The sequence below is a fragment of the Mustela nigripes genome, chromosome 4 (assembly GCF_022355385.1).
Source record: "Mustela nigripes isolate SB6536 chromosome 4, MUSNIG.SB6536, whole genome shotgun sequence".
In the NCBI taxonomy this organism is placed as follows: domain Eukaryota; kingdom Metazoa; phylum Chordata; class Mammalia; order Carnivora; family Mustelidae; genus Mustela; species Mustela nigripes.
Genome location: NC_081560.1, coordinates 14,928,828 through 14,954,571, shown reverse-complemented (window position 1 = coordinate 14,954,571; position 25,744 = coordinate 14,928,828). Strand labels below are relative to the sequence as shown.

Genomic DNA, 25,744 nt, shown 5'->3' with positions numbered 1-25,744 from the left:
TGTCCATTTTCTTTATTATACTGTGATTGAATAATAATACTATGTGTTTAGGAAATGCATACTGATTATTAAAGTGTTAAATAGCTATGAATCAATATTTGAAAAACCAAGCTATGTAAAGGTATAGATCTCTGTACCATTGTAGATTTGACTTGGAAATTATTTCAAAATAGGCAATTAGAAATAAATCTACATAAAGCAGCAAAGAAGAAATCCCAGTGGATATCAGAAAGTATTTTTATCTGAATGATAATGGAAATAATATCCTAAATATATTGTTAAGGCCATGATGAAAGGTAAATATGTATCATGAAATATATATAGTAGATAGTAAGGATAAAAAGTAAAAGTAGATAGTAAGGATAAAAACTAAACATTTATCTCAAATTAGAAAGAGTATATTAAACCTAAAGTAAGTGGAGAAAAGGACATGATAAGGGCAGGCATTAATGAAGCAAAGTCAAAAATCCGATCATTCTGAAGACTAGTAAATTGACAAATTCCTTTACAAGTGACTGAGAACAGACCCACCTGATGGATGCCAGGAGAAAAGGGGGGCATCAATACATCTCTAAAGACATTTAAAATTATGAAAAGGATATCTGTCAATAGATACAAAAATTTTAACCTGAAAGAGGATAATTCTTAGAAAATACAACTTACCAAACTAGCACACGATAAGCTAGAAAATCAGAATAGCCCTTTAATGTAAATCCATAATTTTTAACTTTCTCACAAAACTACAGACCCATATGATTTAACTGATGTATCAGCAACATAGGTGTGGTAAAAAATAACACCTTTAAGTACATACAACCTTGCAGAGAACGATGAAAGAATGAATTCTCTCCGACTTGTTTTATGGGGAATAAAAATAGAAAATGACAGACTAGTCTAACCCATGAAATGAATGTGAAAATTCTAAGAAATGAAGTAGGAAACCAAATCCAATAATACTGTGCGTTTCGGGCAATATAACTGCAACCAAGTTGGCTTTGTTCTAGGGGTACAGTTCATTTAACATTTGAAAATCTTCCGTGTAATTCATATCAAGAGAATAAAGGGAAAAATACATGATGATTTCAGGAGACAGAAGAAACATTCTGTAAATACACACACACACACCTGTGATAGAAGATCTTAGCAAATGAGGAATAAAGGAAATTTCCTATATCTGGTAAAAATTATCTACTAAAAGAACTAGAATATTGGAAATTTTTAGATTGAATTTAGGAACAAGATAACAATTACCATTTTGACCATTTTATTTAACATTACACTGACCAGGGTCCCAAAGAGTGCATTATGTATGAAGGAAATCCAACAATTATTAACTATGTTCCCCTTTTTTTCTAGTGCTGGCAACGCTGTGTATAATACTGATTTAAGTGTGCTTGCACTTTTAAATCATACTATGTAAAATACTGTATTTTATGCATCTTATGAAAAATTAGTAAAACTGGTAATCTTCTATATTACTGTTTCCCTGGAGCTACTCTTGAGTTATCTGCATAGTTTGTCAGAGGCTCTCACCTCGACTTCCAAGTTAAATTTTTTAAGTGCTGTATTGTGTGTTGGTTAAAGCATTATTGCATACAAGGCATAACATCAAGAGTGTTTCTTATTCTTCCATTTTTCCCAAAGGCATATATTTGTGCCCTCTGTGGCATGACTACTTAATGTTTAAAAGTGATCTTTATGTTTATAGTATCAAACTCTTATAATTGTAAAAATGCAAAATAGTAAATAAATCTACTTAAATATCTGTGATTACTTTTTGCCAGGTCAGCCAACTGAACTGTCTAAGACGCTAAAACTATGAATGGTAGATGTGTATCTTCAAGTTTCCAAAGTAATTTAAGAGTATCCATGACTAATATCTGTAACAACTCCCTTTTTCTTAGGGAAAACTTTGAAAGCATGAAAAACCTCCCTTCTAGGGACATTTAGAGGTTTGTTGTGTTTTTTTGTTTTTGTTTTTAAAGATTATTGTTACTATGTCTTTTATAATCTTAAATAGCTTCTGTGTGGTAGCTTTTCCTCATTTTAGATACATTAGCTTGAAATAATTGGCTTGTTTACTTGTCTTTCCAGATATCAATTTATAGAAGAAGCTTTTCAGAATCAGAAAGTGATCATAGATACACTAATCACCAAATTGATGGAAAAAACAAAATACATAAAATTCACAGGAAATCAGATCCAAAACAGGTAAATTTACATTTGTGGTGTTATTAAAGTCATCTTTATATAAGATATTAAGTATATTCACTTTGAGAATAGACATTTTACTTAGTTCATGGTGAAGTAGGTCCAAGTAAGCTTGTTAGATGGCTCTAATAACACATAGCTTAGAAGACTTCTCGAGAAACTTTGGGTTTCTGGAAACTGGGCTGGAAAGCATTCTTTTCAGCCATGAAATTTCAAAACTGTTACTGTAATAAACTACATTGAGTAATGGCTCATTTATCTGGCAGATATTGATAATTTATAATTATCTAGTGTTTCAAATTTTGAAGAAATGCCAGGATTTAAAAACAAAATCAGCTGCTTTTGCCAGTATTGTTAAATACTTTAATACTTGATTATATATATATATATATATCAAATAGCTTTTTTAAGTGTTGGCAAACTTTGAGATGCCTTCTCTGGGGTGTCAACTTTTAACTGCAATAAAGTGGAGATCTTAGGACACCAGGAAACAGGGATCATTGACCAGTTTCACACACCTTTTGTTCCTTATCAGAGACAATACTGATATCGTTTCTACATATTAGCCTTTACACGTTTTGGAGTCCTTCTCTTCAACTGTCCAGAGGCTCATATATCACAATTCGGTGATTAGGGGACTAAATCACTAACCATGTGAAGAGTTGGTCTAGCCTCCGCATTTTTTTTTATCACATTTGGAACCCAAATTGACAGATTTACAACCTTTACAACACCTGTGAAATCCTGTATCTCCCTTCTTTTGTTGTTCTGCGTACAAAAGAAACCTATCATTATCTAAATAAATCAAGAAATGCTTTTTATAAAGAGCCTGAATAAGAGAGTCCTCACAGGGGATTTGAATGCTACTCACAGAGAAAAAGTCTTTTGTGGCTCATCTTCCTTAAGACCAATCATCATAATCTGTTATACTTATCATTTTGGATCATGGCTATGGTGGAAATTTTTTCCAAGGAATTCCCTGGTTTAATTCTTTTAAAGATATTCTTAAATTTACCCTCTTCTTGGTGCTTCAGTATTATACCCATTTTTATTTATTGTGATAATAACAGTTCTATTGTGTATCTTTTGTATTTATTATTTTTATCAGTTCTCATTTCATTTTACCTTTCTTTTTCACATAACAACTATGTTAACCAAATACTGTTTCATTTACCATATTCTAATCATAATACTATTTTTGCCAAATAGAGTAAGTGGTGGGTTTAAAAGTTTCTGAGTAGTTGAAAATTTGTAAAGGAATTTATGGAATGTTGAAGAGAGAGGGAGTTCTGGGTGCTTCTAAATGGCAAATGGTACAAGTGTAAAATAACTAATTTTGTGTAAAAGATCCACCCTTGACAGACTGTATTCTTGACTTTTATCTTACTCTCTCATGTACATGGTGTGAGCTATAAGCCAAAGTTCACTTTTTTGTAACATACAGATGTTCATTTGTTCCTACACTTCTTTTATTTTGTTATTATTGCTTTGATTCCTTTGTAGAAAATCAGTTGACAACATATGTATAAGATTTCTTCTGAACTCTGTCTGTTCCCTTGTGTTTTTCTTTTTTGCCAATACACCCCCACTTTCTTCATGACTGTAGCTTTTTATAGAAAGTCTTCAAATCCGGTAGTGTGAATTCTCCACATCTGCTTTTTTGCCTTTCTATTAGTGGTTTATGCTGTTTTTACAAAGTCATACATTATTGAATGGAAGGATTTTGGTTTTTGAATTGTGCTAAGACTTAAAGAATCCTTGGATTAGGTGCTAATTGCTCATCTCTATATAGATTACCTGATTATAAAAGGATTCCATTTACGGGTATGGCTTACTTTGGTATTAATTCATTTTTATGCATGTGCAAACACAGCATTGCTTGTCCTTTTTTCATCATGTTCAACCATCATGAGGATTTATTTTTTTTATTTTTATTTTTTTTTTAAGATTTTATTTATTCATTTGACAGAGAGAGATCACAAGTAAGCAGAGAGGCAGGCAGAGAGAGAGGAAGGGAAGCAGGCTCCCTGCTGAGCAGAGAGCCCGATGCGGGACTCGATCCCAGGACCCTGAGATCATGACCTGAGCCGAAGGCAGCGGCTTAACCCACTGAGCCACCCAGGCGCCCCATCATGAGGATTTAAATTAGTTTTTTGGGGTTTGTTTTGTTTCAGGGGATTGTTCACTTCCCAGATCTGAGTTTCTTAATCTTCTAGCCAATGTTGGTGCTAGTTAACTACCTTAAAGAATTTGCAAAAGAGTATAATCTATGCCCTATTGGTTTTAAGTTTCAGTGGGTAACTATTAGAGAAGCATACTGGAGAAATGAAACTTAATTTATCTCAAAATGTTTAGTGGGTGTCCCATTTTTCTTTTCTGCTTCTATAAGATAGTCTGGTATGATGCTATGTATTTTCTTTCTGTCTATCTCAATCTCCATGAAAACAGCTTTCCATTTTCTCTAATCAAAGGAGAAACTGTACATGGTAGTTGATGAAACATAAAGTTGTATTTAGCTGCTTATTTTAAGACAAATGTGTTATTAAAAGTAGCAAACTACTGTTGTTCTCTTTGCCTCTGTGCAGGTATAATGAGTGCGTAGCTGTTCGGATGACTAGGGGTGACCCATTTACACTTTCCTAACTTCTTAGTTATAGTAGATATAATCGAACACTTTCAGAGTCATGGTTTTCTTGTTTATAAATCATTTTTTTGTCTGACCTTTTAGGCCAAGTATTGATTTGCTTGGATGATTTTCATCATGACCTTTCCAAACCATATTTTCTTAAAATGTGTTCATTCTCTTGCAATTTTATACATTTTGGTTTTAAGATTGAATTAAGTGACTGTGTCTTTCAGAAGAATTACATTTCTGCTATGTCATCTTCAAGAAAGTCAATTTAAACTGAAGGACCCTTAGAAACAGCTGAGCTTTTTAGAGTTGAAAACATTTTGGCCTAAATTACACACTAAAAAATCAATTTTAAATATTGTAAAACAATCTTCTGCCTTAGATTTTAGATTTTTCCCCCTTTCATTTAATTTTCAGGATAATTGAAGTAAATCAAAATCAAAAGCAGGTGGAACAGGATATTAAAGTTGCTATATTTACATTGATGGTAGAAATAAATAAAAAAGGAAAAGCTCTACTGCACCAGCTTGAGGTAAGTTACTGTTAATGGGACAGTATGTTATAGCAATTTAATATAGTATTTTCTCATGTATTTGTGAATTTGGAATCCCAGCCTTTTTCATATAATTGTTTCCATTTATGACTCAATAATACTTCTCCATTCCCGAGTTTTCTTTTGCCGGATTCTGCATTGTAGCTCAGAGTTTATGGCTTAGTGTGTACTTGGTAACACAAAGCACAATGCTTCTTCAAGAAAGAGCTCTGTAAAATGTTGAAGGGATTAATCATTTTAGATTCATTGAAATGACAGTTTTGGATCCCTGAAGCAGTACAATTGAGCAAAAATTTTTAGAAAGATAACAAGGCTGTATTTCATTTTGAAACATAAACATTTAACCTGATGAGAAATTAGATAAAAGGACGTGTCTCCTGCTTTCAACGTTTTACAGTCTTGACTGTAAAAGCAGTATGTAGTGAGGGATGCTCAAGGCACTTAAGATAGTTGTTTCTCACAATGGGAAGAAAGATATTATGGTCTTCATGGGCTTTATTACATTAATGAAGGTCAGGATCCAAAGTCAGTGTTTGACTCCAAATAATATGAGGTTACAACTTCTCCATGGTATATTAACATAATATTAATTGCATGGTATTTTAGTATTCTTTAGTGTATTGGTGCAGAAAGAATTCACAGTAAAGCAAGCAATTTACAATGAGAAGAGAATTAGAATTCTGATGTTTGAAGATGGGGGGGAAACCACTCCTAGAAATAATTTAGTTCAGACTCTTTATTTTGTAGTTGACAAAATTATAAGGTCTTTGTCCCATGGAGTCCTATCCCTCCTGGGAAAGCATGATCATTCCCATGGCTTATCAGACATACAGGAAACAAAGACTAAAATTGCTGTTCTTTTGAAAACAGATACTTATTTAGTGAAGAAGTGTTCTGTCCAGACAGCCTTATTTACAGAAACTATTTTTTTCAAGGTTCTGTGATTATTTTTTTCTTTAAAGAACCATTTTAAACAAGGTTTTCCAAGTTCCGCTTAAAATGAGACCTCACTTAGATTTGCTTTCTCAGAGATTAGCAGTGCATGCATTGCTGTGGCTCTTTCCAGACTTCTCTGTAAATAAGAATCACTTGAAGATAACAAAAGATAACCAGATCCCAAATCTCTAGGAATGAAGAACCTAGTCCTCAGCATTATTTATAATCAATTTTATTGACTTACAGTTTTTATAGCACCTTTTAAATATGCCTCTGGTCCTCATATCCATTCTCCTGGTTCACAGAATCCTTCTTAAACAAATGGAGCCACTTTTACCTAAGAATCCAGAAATTGGCTCAAATAGTTGTTACCATAGAAGACCCAAGTAACTAAGGCTTCTTATTGTCAATGTACAACCTCTCCCAAAGTCAACAAAACTTACATTCTTTCTGGTATGTCTCTAAAGAAACATTTAGGCTATTTCTGACCACTGTAAAAAGTAAGTAATCTCTAAACTTGACTAAAATTGACTGTCATTGCAGTTTTTCCCTTAATTCACTTCAGCACCTGTGTATTTTCCAAATTTGAAATTGACTAGGCTCAGGATCTAGGTTCATTTTTTAAAAATGAGAATATAAATCCATATTGGAGTGTAGCAATTTTTATTTTTAAACTTAAGGATCAGTACAAAACTCTATTGTTTTCCTCTTTCCTTAAAAGACTTTTGGATAGAGAATTTTAAAATAATCCAAGTTCAGTACTCTCTCCTTTTTGTTTTTAAGATTTTATTTATTTATTTTAGAACATGCACATATGAACAGGCGAAGGGCAATGGGAGAGAGAAAGTCCCAGGCAGACTCCCCGCTAAACACAGAGTTGGATGCAGGGTTCTATCCCAGGACCCTGAGATCATGATCTGTGCTGATACCAGCTAGACGCTTAACCGACTGAGCTGCCCAAGCACCCCCAGGGCTCTCTACTTTTGATTAATCTGTGTTCTTGCTTGTGTGCTTCGCTTAGAGATATTCTTTATTCTGCTTTTATGTAGTTTTTCTGAGAATGCTTTGGAACTTCTAGTCATTTTATCAATTGGCTCCCAAGGTAATTCTCAATAGACAAAAAACATACCCCTTTCTAACTACATACAAAGTATAAATGTTGTCTACCATATGGCAAGAGTGGCCAGAAAGTGGTTGCAGTCAAGACTAGAATGCCTGAAAAGGCGAAACCCTGTGATTGCACAAATCGTGTGATCTGGTAATTTTATTAGATTGCTGGATGATACATCTATTTTATTTGTGAGTATTGAATTTAATAGGCGTTTACTATATCGTAGTTAATCCATGACTTTTGTCCCTTTTTGGATATTAGAAGTTACATGAACAGAGACCTAAATTTGCAGAATATGTCCAACTACTAGACCAAGGGTCTGGAGTGGGGGTGCGGGGGCAGTGATAGCAGTGGTGATGGTGGCAGCAGCAGAAGCTCCACAGTGTTTGGGGCACAGGTTTTTGGGGCAATGAGAGCAATCCTTCATACCGAGGGAGAAAACCACTAAGCATATTTTAAGTTTCTATCATTTGAGTTCTCAGAGGTGGTATTTGGTAATTTGGAAATCTAAAAATGACAATTAAAATATGTTATATGCAAGACAAATGTTGAAATTTTCTTCTTTTCAGAGCCTTGCCAAGGACCATCGCATGAAACTTATGCAACAACAACAGGAAGTGGCTGGGCTTTCTAAACAGTTGGAGCATGTCATGCATTTCTCTAAATGGGCAGTTTCCAGTGGCAGCAGTACAGCGTTACTTTATAGCAAGCGACTGGTAAGATAGACTGAATAATGCATTTCGCATACCATCAAAACAGAGAAACAGTGGCGGTATTAGAATATTTAACATTCAGAAATGTTCGTTAGTCTATTTGTACTTCATTGCCCTTTATCTAGTTCTATATTTTTTACCTATTTCTAATTTTAATCAAAATATTTTGGTTTTAAAAAATATATTAACTGCCATGGTTTAGGTGTGACTTCAGTTTTAATCTACCATAGTCATTCCTGTCTTACTCTTTTCCAGGTTTTCTCTCAGTGGCTATTACACTTAATACCAAAACCAATGATAATAGTAAATGTTTCTTGATCACCTATAGTGTGTCAGACACTAATTCCAAGCATTTTTCATGTAATATTTCATTTAAACTTTTGCATCATTTTGGTGGTGGGGTGTGTGTGTTTGTTTGAAGTTTTTATTTAAATTCTAGTTAATTAACATATTGTGTAATATTGGTTTCAGGAGTAGAGTTTAGTGATTCATCAGTTACATGTAACACCCAGTGCTCATCAGGACAAGGGCCCTCCTTAATCTGCATCACCCATTTAGCCCATTCCCTGCGCCCTCCCCCCACCATCCACCCTAAATTTGTTGTAATTGGGAAATCTTTGCTTATTTGACAGGGAAAACAGTAGTATTTTAGGGGCGCCTGGGTGGCTCAATGGGCTAAGCTTCTGCTCAGGTCATGATCTCAAGGTCCTGGGATTGAGCCCCGCATAGGGTTCTCTGCTCAACAGATAGCCTGCTTTTCCCACTTTCTCTGCCTGCCTCTCTGCCTACTTGTAATCTCTGTCTGTCAAATAAATAAAATATTTTTAAAAAACAAATAAAAAACTGATTAGTAACTATTTCTGAAACTATTCCGAGTCATGCATTGTATTCACTCTTAGAATTTTTTCTTTCATAATAGTCAATGATAGAATCTTTCTTGAGTCTTTTCTTTTTTAAAGTGCTTTATTGATATAATGAAAAACAGCTTCTATATAGACATCTATCTTCTCTGTTTTCCGGAATATTTTTCTGAAAGTGTAACAGAAAAAGAAAAGTAGAAAATGAGAGAATTCTTTTTTCAATTACGATGAAAAATTAGGATTATTGAATATTGTTACTATATATGTTTAAGACATTCATACAGATATTCAATCTCTTCTGTTTAAAAATTTCTCTAATTTTATTCTATGATTTTGTTTACAATTATAATAGAAAACAATAAAAATAGAAGCTCAATTATTTAGTTATGTTAATGATTTCTTGACATAGGAGAGAAGGAGATTGTTTCATTTTATATATAGGAGAAAATGGGCTCAGCAAATTATAAGGAATCAGTTATAAGGAACCAATACCTAATTGACTAAATCATTTTTTTCCTAGTTTTTAAAAGCCTGTGCAACCCAAGTGGGCCTCAAGGCATTACCAGTAGCCAGTGTGGTTAATAAAATAATTTGCCTGTAATGCCTACAGAGCTAAGGCTCATGATTATCTGTAAACACTCACAAGGGTTTCCAACCTCGAAAGCTTTGAAAATTGCTACATTCTACACTGGTTTTCATCATTCTTAGGCTTGTTTCCTGTAGCCATGTTTACTCAGGTTATCCTTTAAGTGATGGCTTTTATGTGCTTAAAAAAATAAGAAATCTCTTGCAGGTCTGAAATTTCAAACTTGACTTGTAATTCTCAGTTCATCTTTTTGCTATAGGAATTATGGCTAATAAACAAAACCCAATGCAACAGTGGAATCTTTTCAGAAGTCCAGTTTTAAATATATTGAAACATTTTCACAGTATTTCCTCAGGGTTCATCTGTCAGCATGTTAACACTGAATTTATTATTATGTAATTTAGAAGGAGGGCAAGAAATATTGACAGAAGAAAGACCAGGAGAGTAAAGCACTATCATCCATTTTACTAGCAATAAATATTTCTATAATAATAGCAATTAGGAAACTATTAAGTTACAAAAGAAATTTTACAATCTCTTCTTTTTCCTCTGCTCCCATCTAATTACTCTTTGAAGACCCTCTTTATGTTTTCCTGAAGGTGTCATTGGCAGCACCTTGCTTCTATTCCTTGGAGCTCCCAGTATATGATGCTTCTTGCCTGGGTACTGGTACCCTTTCTTAGAATGCCTCTTCTTTCCTGAGTAACTAATGTTCATCTTTTTTAAAGACTGCCAGCTTCAGTTTAGGTTTATCTTCCTTTCCTTTTGGCAGCCTTTCATGACCAAAACTGGATTGAATTTCTGTTCTCTGTGCTTGTAAATCCTTTGTGCATATGTTCATCATATTATTACTGACTTTTATCTACTATTGTATTTGCATGTTTTTATGACTGTCATTAGACTTTATACTTCTTAAAGGTAGGAATTTTGTGTTACTCACTGCTTGATGTATAGGAATGAAACAAAGATTGATGGTGAAAAAATGGCAGATAAAACATCTTTTGTCAGAAATTCAAAGTATAAACAAAGCTGCGTGTTAATTTTTACAGGATTGGAAATTCAAATATTAAATCTCTTCTTTAAGTTTAACTTCAATAGAAAGGAGACAGTATACAGTATTACTATCTTGAAAGCTGTTTTCATATCTTTATATCTTAAAAAACTTTTTTCATCTTTTGTTTTTTTAAGTTTTCAGTGTGAAACCTGAGTATATTTAAGTTCAGATACATCTGAAAGGATTAACAAGTATACTTCAGGAACCACTGGGGCACCTGGTTGGCTCAGTCAGTTAAGTGTCTTCCTTTGGCTAAGGTCTTGATCTCCAGGTCCTTGCTCAGTAGGGAGCTTGCTTCGCCCTCTCCCTCCGCTGGCTGATCTCCCTGCTTGTGTACTCTCTTTCTCTGGCTCAGAAAAAAAATAAATAAAATCTAAAAAAAAAAAAAAAAAGTATATTTAATAAACCATTATCTTCTACACTAACCAGGCTTTATGACCTTTCAAAATGATCTAAAACATGTATCAGGAGTTTTGACAAGGTTTACATTTTAGATGGGTAGTAAAATAATTTGACAGAAGAGCTCTTACATCTTGACAGCAAAGTACATCATTATTTAATGAATAGAGTTTGCCCAAGTTTGATAATATTTTTAGACCTTTGCACAACTTAATTAGCAAATAGATACTATCTGAGTTGTAATTAAATTGTGTCTTTTAGCTTTTCAATAGCAAAAGAAAGGATTTTACAGCATAGTACCTGAAGGGGGGAAAGGTATATCCCGGGGATTTACGTCATAGTACCCTTTATTTAACAGCTGATTTTCTTTTAAGGAAGTGCTCACATTTCTGATTTTAATCATTTTTTCTACAGCAATGATAAAGAAGGGAAAAGTTTATTTCACAATGTAAATCAATAAATGTAAAAAGAATAGTAGATAAGCAGCACATTTCGGTTACTATCGTAGAGGTAATTAAAGAGTCATCAGAGTACACTAACCTAGTGAATAGAGAATTGATGGAAAAGGATTTCAGTGTAACCCTAGAATACCTCTTTGCAAAATACTAACCAGTTACAAAGGGGGAAATCCAGTGAATTTAAGGTGGAGAAACTGGGCGACAGAATTGCCAGGTGATGAGGATTTGTATCAGCAGTTATGAGACAAATTGACATCCTGAGTTTCTTGATCTGATGCGCTAAGAAATGCACATTATCTTTGTGTGGGATTCCTGACAAAAAAGCTTTACTAAGTCTGATCAGGAGGAACTACACTCAGACCTGTGTTGTCATCTTGCAGAATATAAGCCCCAAACTCTTCAAAGCTATCAAGGACAAAATGACAGGGAAAGATGAAGGAACTGGAGAGATGTGGCAACTAAACCCAACCTGTGTTCCTTGATGGCATTCTGGGAAGTGACACTGTTGCGAGAGTTGCCATTTGAATGAGATCTTTGGATTGGAATGTAGTGTTGTGACAAACCTGCTTTTGGAATTTGGAACTTGCCACTTATGTTAGAGGATCACTGTTTTAAGATATGCTCAGTGGAGTGCTTGGGGTAGACAGAACCTCATGTCTTCAACTTGCTGTCAAGAGGTTCAGAAAAAGATAAGTAATAGTGTATGTGTGCAGAAGCAGTTGGGCAGGCACTGGAACAAATCTGCTAATACATTAACAGTTGGGAAATCTGGGTAAAGAGTTCTTTTCCGTTTTCTACAATTTTAAAATTATTTCAAAATGATCAAATTTGGGAAATGATTAAACATGAGTGTATTAATGAGGGAAAATTCTAGGAATAATTACTTTGGTTAGCATTCTTTCAGTGAGAACTGTTACAGGATGTAAAAATTAGAGGGAGAAAAACTTAGGGAGAAGAACACTGTGTTGAGTGCTGTTTGTTACACACTGTGCCATGTGTTCCGCATAGTCCCAAAATAAGTTCAAGGTTTTTGACTCAGAACTTATGATAGCTGTTGGAAATAATTTAGCAACTGAAGCAAATTTATTTACCCAACACTTAGTTATTGAATACCTGCTATATATTAGGCAGCATTCTAAGCACAGGGAAAACGGAGTTTGCCCAACCCAAGGAGTTGGGTTTTAGTGGAGAGCGTACAGAAATAAGTAAAATATGTATACTGTTACATGGTGTTAAGTACTCTAGAGAAAAGTAAATTAAGGAAATGAGTCTGGGAAGTTTGGGGTAGGGATTGTAGTTTTAGATACATAAAACTATCTAAAAAGGGTGATATTTGAGCAGATATGGAAGGACGTGAGGAAGCAAGCCCTGTTGGAAGTAAGTACTCAAGGGAGAGAAATTTTGGCAGAGAACACAACAAGTGCAAAGATAGAGGTGGAAGTTTTTGTGGTACGGATACAAAGAAGCCCGGGGGGGCCAGAAGGGTGAAGGAGCAGAAAGTGGTATGAGTAAGAGAAGTAATGCGAAGTCAAGTAGCACAAGCATTATAGTTCATTATGAGGACTTTGGTTTTTAATCTGAGTAAGATGGGGACCCATTTGAGAGGGACTTGAGAAAAAGAACAGAATATGATTTATATTTTAACAATCACTGCTATTGAGAGCAAAGAAGAAATAAAGGAGACCAGTTAGAATCTTACTACAATAAGGTGGTTTTCTAAGGTAGTAGGAGGAGAATTAATAGAGTTGATAGGTAGGGTTATCCATGTCTTTTAAGGATAGAAGCAGTAGGATTTGCTGGCAGATTGAATGTAAGGCTTGAGAAAAAGAGGAACCAAGGACTGACAAAGTGGTGGAGAAGTAGTGCTGCCAATAGTGGAGATGGAGAAGATTATAAGACAAGTAGACTTGAAGAGAAAGATCAGAAATTCTCTTTTAGACATACTAAATTTGAGGTGCCTGTCAGACAAGCAGGTGGAGATGTTGACTTAGCAGCTGGACATGCAAATTCAAAAGAGAGATCCAGACTTGAGCTACAAATTAAAGAGTAATTTAAACTATGAGACTATATGAGATCACTAAAACTATGTGGGTATAGGAGAGTAGAGGGCAGTTGCAAGACTGGAAGAACAAACACTGGAGACTGGGATGGTGCATTGGAACTGAAACCTATTTTCAGTGGCTCTGAAAAATAGCAGTCTGTAAAATAAAGGCAAAACCATGAGAGTATAGTATGCTGAAAGCCAAGTGAAAGAAATGGTTTCACAAAAGAATGGGAAGAGGGGAACAGGGAGCAGTAAAAATAGATGAGTTTTTTAAAGAGTTTTCTATAAAAAGAAGAGCAGGAAAATGGAGCAGTGGGTGTCAGAGGAGCAAAGGAGCCAAGAGTTTTGTTTTCAGCTGGGAAAAGTTAAAACACATTTATAAGTTGATAAGAGTGATCCAGTAAAATGAAAGCCTAGAGGAGAGGGAAGAAAATTGCTGAGCAGTGTCTGTGAGTAGACAAGAAGGGTTGGGTTCTGTTGCACAAGTGGAAGGACTGGCTTTAGAAGTATGGCCATTTAGGAGCACCTGGGTGGCTCAGTCTTTTAAGCTTATGACTCTTCATTTCAGCTCATTTCAGGTCATGATCTCAGGGTCCTAGAATCAAACCCCACATCACTCTCCAGGCTCCAGGGGGAGTTTGCTTGATATTCTCTACACCCACCACCCCATTCCTCCCTCTGGCTCCGGGTATATGCTCTCTTGCTTATTCTCTGTCTCTCTCAAAAAAACTCTTTAAAAAAAAAAAAAAAAAAGGCCATTTAATCCATTGTGATAAGAGGGAACACTTTATACTGACAAGTAGTGAGAATTTGTAAAAGGTCCCTAATTGTTCCTTGCTTTCTCAGTAAAATAAGCAAAATCATCAGCTGAGATTGAGAATGGAAAAAGGAAGGAGGTGCTAGAGATTTGAGAAGAAAATTTGAGTAGTTATTTAGGAGGGTAGGGAAGTAAGGTACCAGAAAAATGTCAGGATAGCCAGTCAAATTTAGGGGCCTACCTGAAGTAAATTGTAATGTTTATTAGTCCATTTATATCTGGGCAAACGTTGGATATAAAACCAGGGTTGTTTTGTTTTGTTTGGGGAAAAGTTGAGAGGGAAAGAAGTACATGTGCTAGAGCATGTGAGAGAAAGAGATACAAGGGTATATCCAAGGTGATTTTGGTGATTGACCCTGGGCTTTCAGTTGGAAAAGGTTAATGGTGAGGTGAGCTCAAAGGACAGGGGAAAATTTTAAGAGCAAACACTGATAGGACCCTTAAGGTTTATACCATTCTTGGTACCTGGGACTAGAGGCAGCTGGAAAGAAGGATCAGCTGGTTGGATATTAAAATCACTAAGAAGTAATGACAAGAGTAATGTTAGAGATGGTGATCATGAGCCAGGAACTAAATTCTTCAAGGACTGAGGGAAAATGACCGACTACTCACTGAGAACTACAATGTGGAAGGAGGTGGGGGATATGGTGTGATGACGTGATATCCCAAACATAGAAGCAAGGAGAACAATCCCTAGCTGAGATTAATTTGTACTTACCATAACTCATTAGCCCCGTAATATAAATGTTAAATCCTTCTTTAAATGAGTAAGTAAAATAAAAGAGCAAAATGTGTTAGGATTTATTTTACAAATACTTAATTGGTGCTTCTCTGAGGTTTTATTAATTCAAAAAACTGACTTTAACCTGTCACTTTAAGATACTTTTCAGTTTTGTATTCAGTAGTATAGCTAATCGAATTATATCTCAAAACTTTTAACATGTTTAAAAATAAAAACCTGCTTTCCACATTGATAACTTAGAGAGGATTACTTATTTTGTGTTAGCATACATACCAGAGATCATTTTTGTGTATTTACTGGGAACTTAATGAATTATTTGCCTGATTAAAGATGCCAATGTTTAGTCGTCTCTCCTTTCTTTTAGATTACATACCGGTTACGGCACCTTCTTCGAGCGAGGTGTGATGCTTCCCCAGTGACCAACAATACCATCCAGTTTCACTGTGATCCTAGTTTCTGGGCTCAAAATATTATCAATCTAGGTATGCCCTTCTGTCCATTTTTCAACATGCCATTTGTTTCTGGAATTCTTAATGATTATGATATGTTACTGAAAATGTATTCCCTTCTACCCCCAAAGAGTTTTTATTACCCTGTTTTGAAGACCTGGAATTTTGCTAGTTTTTTATTAATGTTATGTGTCTGCGTGACACATGCATGAATACAAATACACATGTAACTAAATGGATGATATGAACATCCTTTATATTGACCCACAGAGTAGACTTCGGGATTTAGAAGTTCTTTTTTCCATACAATCTTGTTTGTACTGTAGTTAGTAAAACTTTTGACTCGTGACTGCCATCAGTACAGGATTTTTTTACATTTGGAATGTTTTCTGATGAAATAGTATGTCTCCTATTGGCTTACTTACTCTTAATACCCAGTTAGGACGTGCCTAAAGGTTCATTTGCTTGATCTTGCTAGGGAAGACTTCTCATTTTTAAATTCTGTCTTTTATGTAATAACTATATATTTTTAAACTTCCTAATTAGAGTGTAACATGCACACAGAAAAGTGCCCCAGTTTTAAGTATTAGAGCCCACCGAATAATCACAAAGGGAAACTATCATTTTTGGTCAGTTCACATACCTTCGCAGGCAGGTCAGCAGAAAGTAATTACTTTCATTTCCCTATATTATTTGCTAGTAGAAAAAGTCTTCACTTCTTTGCTTCTTAATTTCTCACAGGGAACCTATAGAAGTAGAAATTTAAGAATTCCCTATACATTCTTCATTCAACCACCAATGTATTCCCTTTGATGACAGTTTTTGGTCTCATTGACTATGTTTCGAAGACATCAAAGATAGTTACCCTTTCATTTCCTAGGCTAGATTCTGGGTAGGAAAGGAAGAAGTGGCTAGAAAGAGAGACAGTGCTGTCATAATATACCAAGAAAGAAAGCAGTAAGCTTACACAGATATCATCCATACAACAGAAGAACAAAAAGGATGGTGATAAGATGACCCCTGGGGCTTAGTTTCAAAGTGCATGCAGCAGTGTATTTATTATTGGTGGGTGACAGGCAACTGGAATCACACACGATCTCACCTCTATTACTAAAAAGAAGCATCTTAATACAAAGTGTGTTTATAAGTAACTATCTGTTATCCTACCCCACCAAACCACCGTACCTTTAGCTCTACAGAGAACCTATCCACATAAATAGTCACATACAGAAATATGTGTACTTACAAGCATATTGCTTACACTATAAACCACATGATGTAGACGTAGGTAAAATTAAGAGTATGTGTGTAACTATACACGCATAAGTGGATATAATTTTACATGAATCTGTATCAGCAAAAACAAAATAAAACAGCATCCCTATTTGTGAAGTTTGTGCAAATCCTGTAAAAAAATTAAACAGTATCGTTTACTATAAGACTTCTCAGAGCTATCATTTACAGTTGTATAAATTGTCATTTACAATGAAGTTTGTGTCTTAAATACTCTAACAAGGAGACAAGCTTTCCTAAACTTGTTTATCCATGGCTTCTGAGAAATAGAAGAGTACAAGGGAAAAATTGATCTAGGTGAATGTTCAGTAAATGTCTTAGTGAGTTTGGGTAAGTTGTTGAATCTCTCTGAACCCTTAGATCCCTTGTCCAAAGAAAGGACTTAAACAAGGATATGCATAGACTTACTATCATATTGCCTGCATACAATGAGTATTTAATGAATGATAACCACATTTTTTTAGGATTTTTTTGCTTAGTAAATCAGAAACATTTGATTCTGTACTTTTGAAGAACTCAAGCTTTGGCCTTGTGCTTTAATCAGATCCAGTTAGAGGCACCTTTGAATTCTAAAAGTGTAACTGTAAGCCAGAGTATTGTCTCTCAGAGGACTGATGTAGTGTGCACTGTGAAGATATAAGGAACTTGAAAGGTTACGAATTGCTCATACTAGAGAATCAGAAATATATTGTGGGAATTTTAGAACCAGTGTGAGGTTTGCTTGTTTTGTTTTGATAAACAACAGCAGTTCTCAAGATACAGTATGAGGCTGTTTTAGGAGACCACAAGGACTCCCTTTTCCAACTACATGCCAGTCTGTGGCCAGATATTTTTCTTCAGATATTTCAGATATTTCTTCAGATATTTCAATCCAAAGTATAATGACAGATAATGCAAAAACAGAAGAGTTCAACTTTTAGGCGAAACATGTAGAGGAGACTTTTAAAATAATAAGACAATGACACTCCACTGATTTTTTTAAAAAATTATTTTCATAAAAATATTATGAGTTTGTTATTTTTAAATGAATTGATAGGTAAAAAGTGCTTTTAATGGGTTCTAATATGGTAAAATTTGATTAGAACTTATATAAACAAAAGCTCTTTGGGGCCTTCTATTTTTAAGAGTCTGAAGTGTTTCTGAGGCCAAAAAATTTCTGGGCAATTTGAAGCTCAGCAAAAATAGCCTTATTTCACTATCAGAAAAACTTTATAACTTAACTTTTTCTCTTTGATTAGGTTCTTTAGTAATTGAAGATAAAGAGAGTCAGCCACAAATGCCTAAGCAGAATCCTGTTGTGGAACAGAATTCACAGCCACCAGGTGGTTTATCTTCAAACCAGTTATCCAAGTTTCCAACACAGATCAGCCTAGCTCAATTACGACTCCAGCATATGCAGCAACAGGTAATGGCTCAGAGGCAACAGGTGCAACGGAGGCCAGCACCTGTGGGTTTACCAAACCCTAGAATGCAGGGGCCCATCCAGCAACCTTCCATCTCTCATCAGGTAAATTTGGAAGCAGGCCTGTCCTAACTTAGATAATTATAGTACAATTGTATTCAGCATCTTTTAAAATAACCAAGACATCTATCATCTATGATATAAATATATGAATTTATAAAAATTTATCAAAGTATCCCTGATTTTACTCCTAGTTTTTGGTCTTTCTCAAAAAGGAATTAATGGTTTATTTAGCCGGTACAACTATTTTCATCTACTCTTTGTTCTCTTCAGTTATAACCGAGGATAAATGTTTGCATTCCTAACCAACTCCTGCCTATGGCTGACGATACAGTTGTGTATCTGTAACTCATCATTCCCATATTAGTGCTTCAGAATGATTTCTACTTCAGTTATCTGGTCTTTGCGGGGATGCAGTGTTTAGGAAAACTGCAGTGCGTCTTAGAAATTAGGGTAAAACGAAAGAGAAAAAGGCTGGGGAGTGGTTCACTAGAAATCTCCCTTCTTCAGACTCTGAGCAGGTATTCCATGAACATTCTTATTTTTGCTAGCTACAAAGTATTCCATTTACTTTTAATCTATTTTTGAAGATAAGTTTATATGCTCTGTTAAAGAGTTTTATCGTCCCGCTCAAGTGAGATCTGGATATGCTTAATAGTTTACTCAAGAATGTAAAGTCTGATTAATTCATACAAATGTTATTTTACAGTTACATTTATTTATTTGTACTCTTCTATTTGTAAGAAGGATTTGAAGTAGTATACTTTAAATGGATTGGCACAAAGGAATGAAATAGAACAAGGCTTAATAAGAATCAAAAGTGTGCAGAACTAGGTTAAGAATTCCTTTACTTGAGAACAAGACTTAGACGAGAAATTTTTTCACAACCAAAGAAAACAAGAAACAGATGTAATATCTATATTATTTGGTAAAAAGGAAACATGCCAGTTAACTAGGAAAGAACCTTTTAACTAGTATTTTTCCAATGCTAAGAGGAATGTATAATGTGGTTCTTTATGAAAAAGTAATTAAGAATGGCATAATAATACTTTTTGTAGCAATTTTACAAAACAGGGAATTTGTCTTCATAGGGCTCTTACTTACCCTGAATGAAGTTATGGACATGTATAGATCCTGATTTTGTTAAGTTGCTTCTGTGAAGACCTAAAGCAATTTATTTCAGGCTTATGGCTTTCTAGTAATTTGATTAAGAAGGCATATCAAATCCAGGGGAATATTAATGTAGCCAGTAGATTATTCCTCTAGAACTTTGTTTTAACTCATGTTTCACAGGAAGTAATTAACAAAGAATTTAAGACGTCTTTGGTGGGTGTTCCATGGGAAAAAACTTTAGATACCAGGAGCACAACTGACAGAGTTGAAATTTTAAGAAAATTGAGGAATAATTTTATCATTACCTCTGCAGATTGATACAGTGCAGATAGACCTTAAAAAGTACCAAAATATTTGTAAAGATAAATCTGAAGAGAAGAGAGAGTTCAGTGCCTAGTGCTAAGCATTTTCATGATTACTATTTATGTTAAGTGTCTGGGAGATTGAAAAGTGATTTTTATTTAAATTTATTAACATGAAAAAAGATAAATTCATTATTTTTGTTAATTGCCTTTTCACTAAGAAGTAAGAAACTGAGGCATTTAGTAGATACTATGTCACTTGGTCCCTCTATCGTTGTTATTTACAAGGAGTCACAAAGAAAATGACGTCTCAGCATTCGCCTACTTATCTCAGAAATTTGCTTTTGATCTTATTTTTTTCCTCTCTAGGATTTACTGCTGTATAATCTATATAATACACAATTTCTATTCTGAAACCTAGTTTTTCCTCATAGAAATAAAGTAATTTTTACATCTTTTGGTTGTTCCCTCACACAGTATTGTTTTTCTACTACTCTCAGTGACTCCTGAATCTTCTTTCACACTCATCTCTCATTTTTATGTGTTCTCTGCCAAATACTCATACATTTTTCACGCATCAGTCTGTCCTCCATAAGCTTTTACAGTGCTCTGCCCAGCTATATACTTAGTTTTCTACCAGTTTATTTACATATAAGTGTGGGAAGGTATCTGTCTATAAGGAGGTTGTGTGTGCCTCTGGCTTTGTGGGTATGTTCAAATCTCACCCTATATCTGTCCATAGGACACAGTTAAGTTTAAAGGACTGCTTATAAAAATTGCTTGCATGAGAGTTCCTTATTTCTTATTCCTTTGAATATTAGCCAGGTAATATGCATGGTTAAAGAGTTGTATGGTGCAGAGGTAAGACGGAACTAAGTGTTACAAACCTGGTAGACAATGCATCTGTTTATTCAGCAATATGCAGTCTGTTTCAGTGGACAGATCACACCTGGTTAGAGAGCACTGTCACCTGTTATTTTATACACACTCCACAGCAATGCTTCTCACTCCTGAGTCACATTTACTGCTGTGGAGATACTCTTGCTCATGTGTATACATTAATTTTCCTGAACAGTGAATAGATGTTAGAAGGACATCTGCTATCCTTCATGGTTATTATGCACAGTTGGGAACTACTGACCTAAAATACAGTCAAAACCTATAATCATAAAGGTACTTAGAGTGAGGGTGAAGATAATGGTGTTTATATGTCAGTTTGCTTAAGCGCTCAATTATCTCTCTTTTTTCTTTCTGTATCGTCCTTGCAAATTAGTTGATTCCATTTAATTAAAGTTGCACTGGTTTTGGTTTTTCTCTTATGAGCATAACTAGTTCCTAGTCCTATTCTTCAAAGTTGCCTCCCCTGTCTAACACAATCAACTATAACAGTTTAGGAGAGGGAAGAACACCTGACGTCTTACCAAACTGTGAGCTCTTTGAGGGCAGGGTTGACACCATTCTGACACCAGTTGCTCAGACTACGTTACTCTAGCGCCAAGTGTCGTTCCTTGACTGTATCAATGTGTAAATCTGAGTGTGGCTGTGAGAGTGGGGTAGCAAAGGACTAATGGAAGTTCCTTCATTGTCTCTTAAGGACCGTTTTGGATGATTTCCCACTCTTTAAAAAGTTACCTCTTAGATAAATTAAGAACTTTTTCACTATTTCCACTGTAATTCCCCAGTTGTTTTCTGTTAACGTTTCTCTGCTACAGAACTCTTCAAGCCACAAAACTTGAAAAATCAAAGAGAATGGCTATGGCTTCAGGCTTATGCATCTGTACAGTTGTGACATTTTCTCTAATACTTTTCTCTTCTTCACCCACAGAATTTCCCTTGTATTGAAACAGTATCTAAATCTATTTTTGAGTCTGTAATTGCTGGCCACTCTTGAGAGTTGTTACCCAGTGCCAACTGATTTGTAAGAGTGGGGGGAAAGAAGTATTTACCCAGGAAAAGAGAGTAAATTCCACAAATGAGAAAGGAAAAGTAAAAATAGAGGGCAAAATTAGAGCTACCTTTTATAGCTCTCTCCATCGGAGGACCGAAAGTTAAGGTGCTGTTTCTTCAGCCCTGTACATTTCACGTTTGTCCCCTTGTGAATATGGAGGTTAATACTTCCCCTTCTGAGAAGTTCTAATCACATACAGTTGAAAGAGCTAAAAATAAGTACTTGCTTTACAACAAATTGCCAACCATAGAATTGGTTCACCATGAGACTGCGACTGGCATATAAGGTTACCTTTTTCTAGAACACTGGTCTCAATTTCCAGGGCTAGCATCTCTGCACAAAGTAGGGTTGCCTTCCCAGCCCTTGCCCTATCGTATAACCCACCATTGTTGTCCTTGAAGCGTTTCCATTTGAAATCTATTTTCCTTTAGGGAAATTCATCCTCTCAGCTCTAATTAGTACCTTAATCCACCCCCAGCTACACACCAGCAGGTGTTTTGGTAATGACATAGCAGAGTAGATTTGGATGAAAGCTCTAGTGCTGCCTTTCACTAGCCGTGTGACCTTTTTCAAGTTCTCTAAGCTTTCTAATGTTTAGTGTCCTAATTTGTAAAATGAGGGGAAGATAATAATGAGGTAACTCATGTAAAATGCTAATCATAATGCCTGACATATGGTTTGACCTCAGTGAGATCTAAAACTCATTAATTTTTAAATGTTATTAATAACAACTATTTTCATAATTCATGATTTATTGGTTAGGAGTGCAGACCTTGGAGCCACAGTGCCTGAGTTCAAGTTCTAGCTTCATCTTTAATTATCTTCATTAATCTGGGGCAGGTTATTTAACTTCTCTATACCTCGGTTTCCTTTTCTCAAAAATGAAGAGAATTCCTACCTCATAGTATTGTTGGGAAGATTAAATGAGTTAACTCACATAAAGTCCTTAAAGCAGTACTTGGCATGTAACAGCTGCTCAGTAAATGCTAGCAATTACTATTCTACCATCACATTACTTGAGGACATCTGAAGAGGGCAGTTCTTTGCAAAATGTAATCATCAGAGACTTCGAAGTATACCAAACACAAATTTTCCCTACTTCCTTAACATGGCCTATGTCCAGTCCTTTTTTAACCTGCTTAAAGTTGGAAACCTTCCCCCAAGGCTCTTTCCTAATAAAACTTTTCACATAGTTATACACATTCTAGAAGGCTGCCTCTTTCCCCCATACCCATGCTATAGTGTTAATAAGTTATTCATCTGTGACAGAGGTGCTGTCTTTCTGTGAAAGATTTGTCTTTCAAGGGATGATTTTTACTAAATTGGTTTAATTTCTTTTTTCCAGCAGCCCCCTCCACGTTTGATAAATTTTCAGAATCACAGCCCCAAACCCAATGGACCAGTTCTTCCCCCACATCCTCAACAGCTGAGATATCCACCAAACCAGAACATACCACGACAAGCAATAAAGCCCAACCCACTACAGATGGCTTTTTTGGCTCAACAAGCTATAAAACAGGTATCCATATTTGCTTTCTTTGGCTTCTTGTTCTGCTTCTCTATTTTTAGATCACATTAAATTTATAGATAAAGCAATGAAGAGCAAGAGCAAGTCCCCCTGCCCCCTGGATTGGTTGATTTGAGAGAGAGAAAGTGTATGAGTGGTGGGGAGGAGCAGAGGTAGGAGAGAGAATCCTCAGGCAGACTCCCTGATGAGTGTGGCTTCTGATGTGGGGCTCAATCCCAGGTCCCTGAGATTATGACCTGAGCTGAAACCAAGGGGTTGGATACTTAACTGACTGAGCCACCCAGGCACCACCGCCCTCCCTTTTTTTAAATAAATGTGAGTTACCAGGTTTTATTATACACAGACTAATAGAGACAAAGCTAAGAGAAAAGGTCTTGATTTGTAATTAACAAGAAAAATCAAGCCACTTATGTTGATACTGGAGTGAAGTCCCAGAATAATCAATGAGTCATAGTATGAATTTTGGCAATACTGATAGGTGTAGCTTTTAGCTGAATTCATTAAGACAGAAATATTCTAACAAATACAGGTTATATTTCTGCAAAAGAGAACGTAAATGAATCTTTAAGTTGTTATAAGGAGACTTCTTAAAAACAAACTTAAAGTTTTAATATGAGGTACATAAATATCTGATTAAGCTTAATATTTACAGTTATAAGTCCAATGAAGTTTAATATTTATATTCTTAATGCTTTGGATAAAATTATTTTTTAGATAAGACATTACTTTTTAATAAGTAAAAGTTCTCTTTGTCTTCTCTAAGAACTTGTGTCAGCAGTCTTTCCAGCTTAACACTTATAGATTGATTTCAGTTTTCAGGTTTTTTTGCCAAGACCAAATTAAGGAATATGCTATTTTCATAATTCTGTGATATTTTTTTAATCAAATGATCTGAAAATTCTGTTGTAAAAAGTACACACACTATAAGTGTGTGTGTGCGCGCGCGCGCGTGTGTGTGTATAATTAATTAGGCTTTATTGTAATACCACTAAATTTTCTTAAATAGTATTTTACAAAAATACTTTTATTTAAAAGTCATACCTCTGTTTCATCAGTAAAGGGAGGTGCAAAGGGCCCAAACTACAGTTTAGCCTTAAACTTTCCTAATAATTTTGTGACCTTGTGCAAGCTTAATCTTTTAAATGTCATTTGCCCAAACTATGCATTGAGTACCTTGTAGAGTTGTGCTGAAAGTGAATGCTAACATATACAGAAACATCTAGCACATTCTGTGTATACAAATGTGTACTTTCCTTCTTCCCCATTTATTATTTTTAATGGGTAGATACACACTCTAAGAATGTTTTTTAAAATGTTTCCTGGTCAGAATGTAAACATGAACAAATAAATGAACAAACTAAGAGAATATAGATAGTGAGGAATTGGTTTTCAGTTGGTTAATGTAATAAACTGTAGCATACTTGCACGGTGAGAATACTTTAACCTATTGAGAAAATGCGGTAATCTATATGTGATTATGTTATATGGGAAACGTTCTAGAATTTTTGTGGGGCATTACCTCATTTTCCTGGTTGTGTATCTGTTTTATCGTATGTGTGACATATATGATTTATATTTACATCATATGTATATGACATATATGTATGATATATATGTATATACATGATATATAAAAACCTGGAAAAATAAACACATTATCTATAACTGTGATTATTCTGTGGAAGGGAAGGAGGATTAAGGTCCAGAGAAAAAGAAAAAGATGGATGATGGATGGATGGATGGATACATATGATGGGTAGGTGGTGAAGAGAGGACATTCACAGGTTTCTTTACACAGTATTTTCAGTAAAGAATATAAATTAGATTTTTCAAAATTGGAATGCTTTGACACTATCAGTCTTTATAGTGTAGTCTGTATATAAACCTTGTGTTTGGAGATCTTTTTTTCCCTTGCATAGTCTTGAGATGCCTCTCAGTTGATTTCCTTTTATTTTATGTTTCATTGTTATATTATGAAAATTTTCAAACACAGCAAGTTGAAAAGTTGTATAGGAGACATATTGTTCTATTTGCCTTCTCATTTATTATTCCATATACCTATCTATTCATCCATCTGCCAATCAGGTGTTTTTATTTTTTGACAGGTTTTGAAGTCATTTGTAGAGAGCATCATGGTTCACCTCTATACTTCTCATTCCTAGTATTCTCTGGATTAATGTATTTGTCTCAGCTTTAACTGAGATTTAACTTAAATAACAAAAATTTTCCTCCAGTGCTTGTTGAGGTTTGATTATCTGTTCATATTTAAGAAGTGGGTTAAAAAAAAAATCCTAAAAGCCTTGGGCTAGAGCTAACGTTTGATGATTGAGATTTCATGCTAGATTAAGGCTATGAGGCAGATTTATTGGGAGAATTCCGAATGTTGCCATTTTTAAATGTTAGGCTGGCCCAGTTCCCAGAGGATCTTCCTGTCCTCCATCTTCAAGGGCCTGGCTGCTCCTTGAAGCCACACGGGTAAGAAGAATGGTAGGGTGCCAGTGGCAGAGTGTGAGGGAAGCTCAGCATTCAGTGT

General features: G+C 35.1%; 1 protein-coding gene across 6 annotated transcripts in view; it reads left to right on the top strand.

The window, feature by feature from the left end:
• TRIM24 (tripartite motif containing 24) overlaps positions 1-25,744 on the top strand; it is a 95,533-nt gene that overhangs the window by 53,911 nt on the left and 15,878 nt on the right. The window contains exons 5-11 of one of the 6 annotated variants that reach the window (XM_059396332.1): positions 2,095-2,211; positions 5,261-5,375; positions 8,013-8,159; positions 15,481-15,598; positions 18,097-18,263; positions 23,032-23,202; positions 25,615-25,686. In XM_059396332.1, the coding sequence (XP_059252315.1) occupies positions 2,095-2,211; positions 5,261-5,375; positions 8,013-8,159; positions 15,481-15,598; positions 18,097-18,263; positions 23,032-23,202; positions 25,615-25,686 (907 nt within the window). Of the gene's footprint in view, positions 1-2,094; positions 2,212-5,260; positions 5,376-8,012; positions 8,160-15,480; positions 15,599-18,096; positions 18,366-23,028; positions 23,203-25,614; positions 25,687-25,744 lie in introns of all 6 variants that reach the window. The other 5 variants (XM_059396331.1, XM_059396329.1, XM_059396328.1 and 2 more) reach the window with 5 other exon arrangements.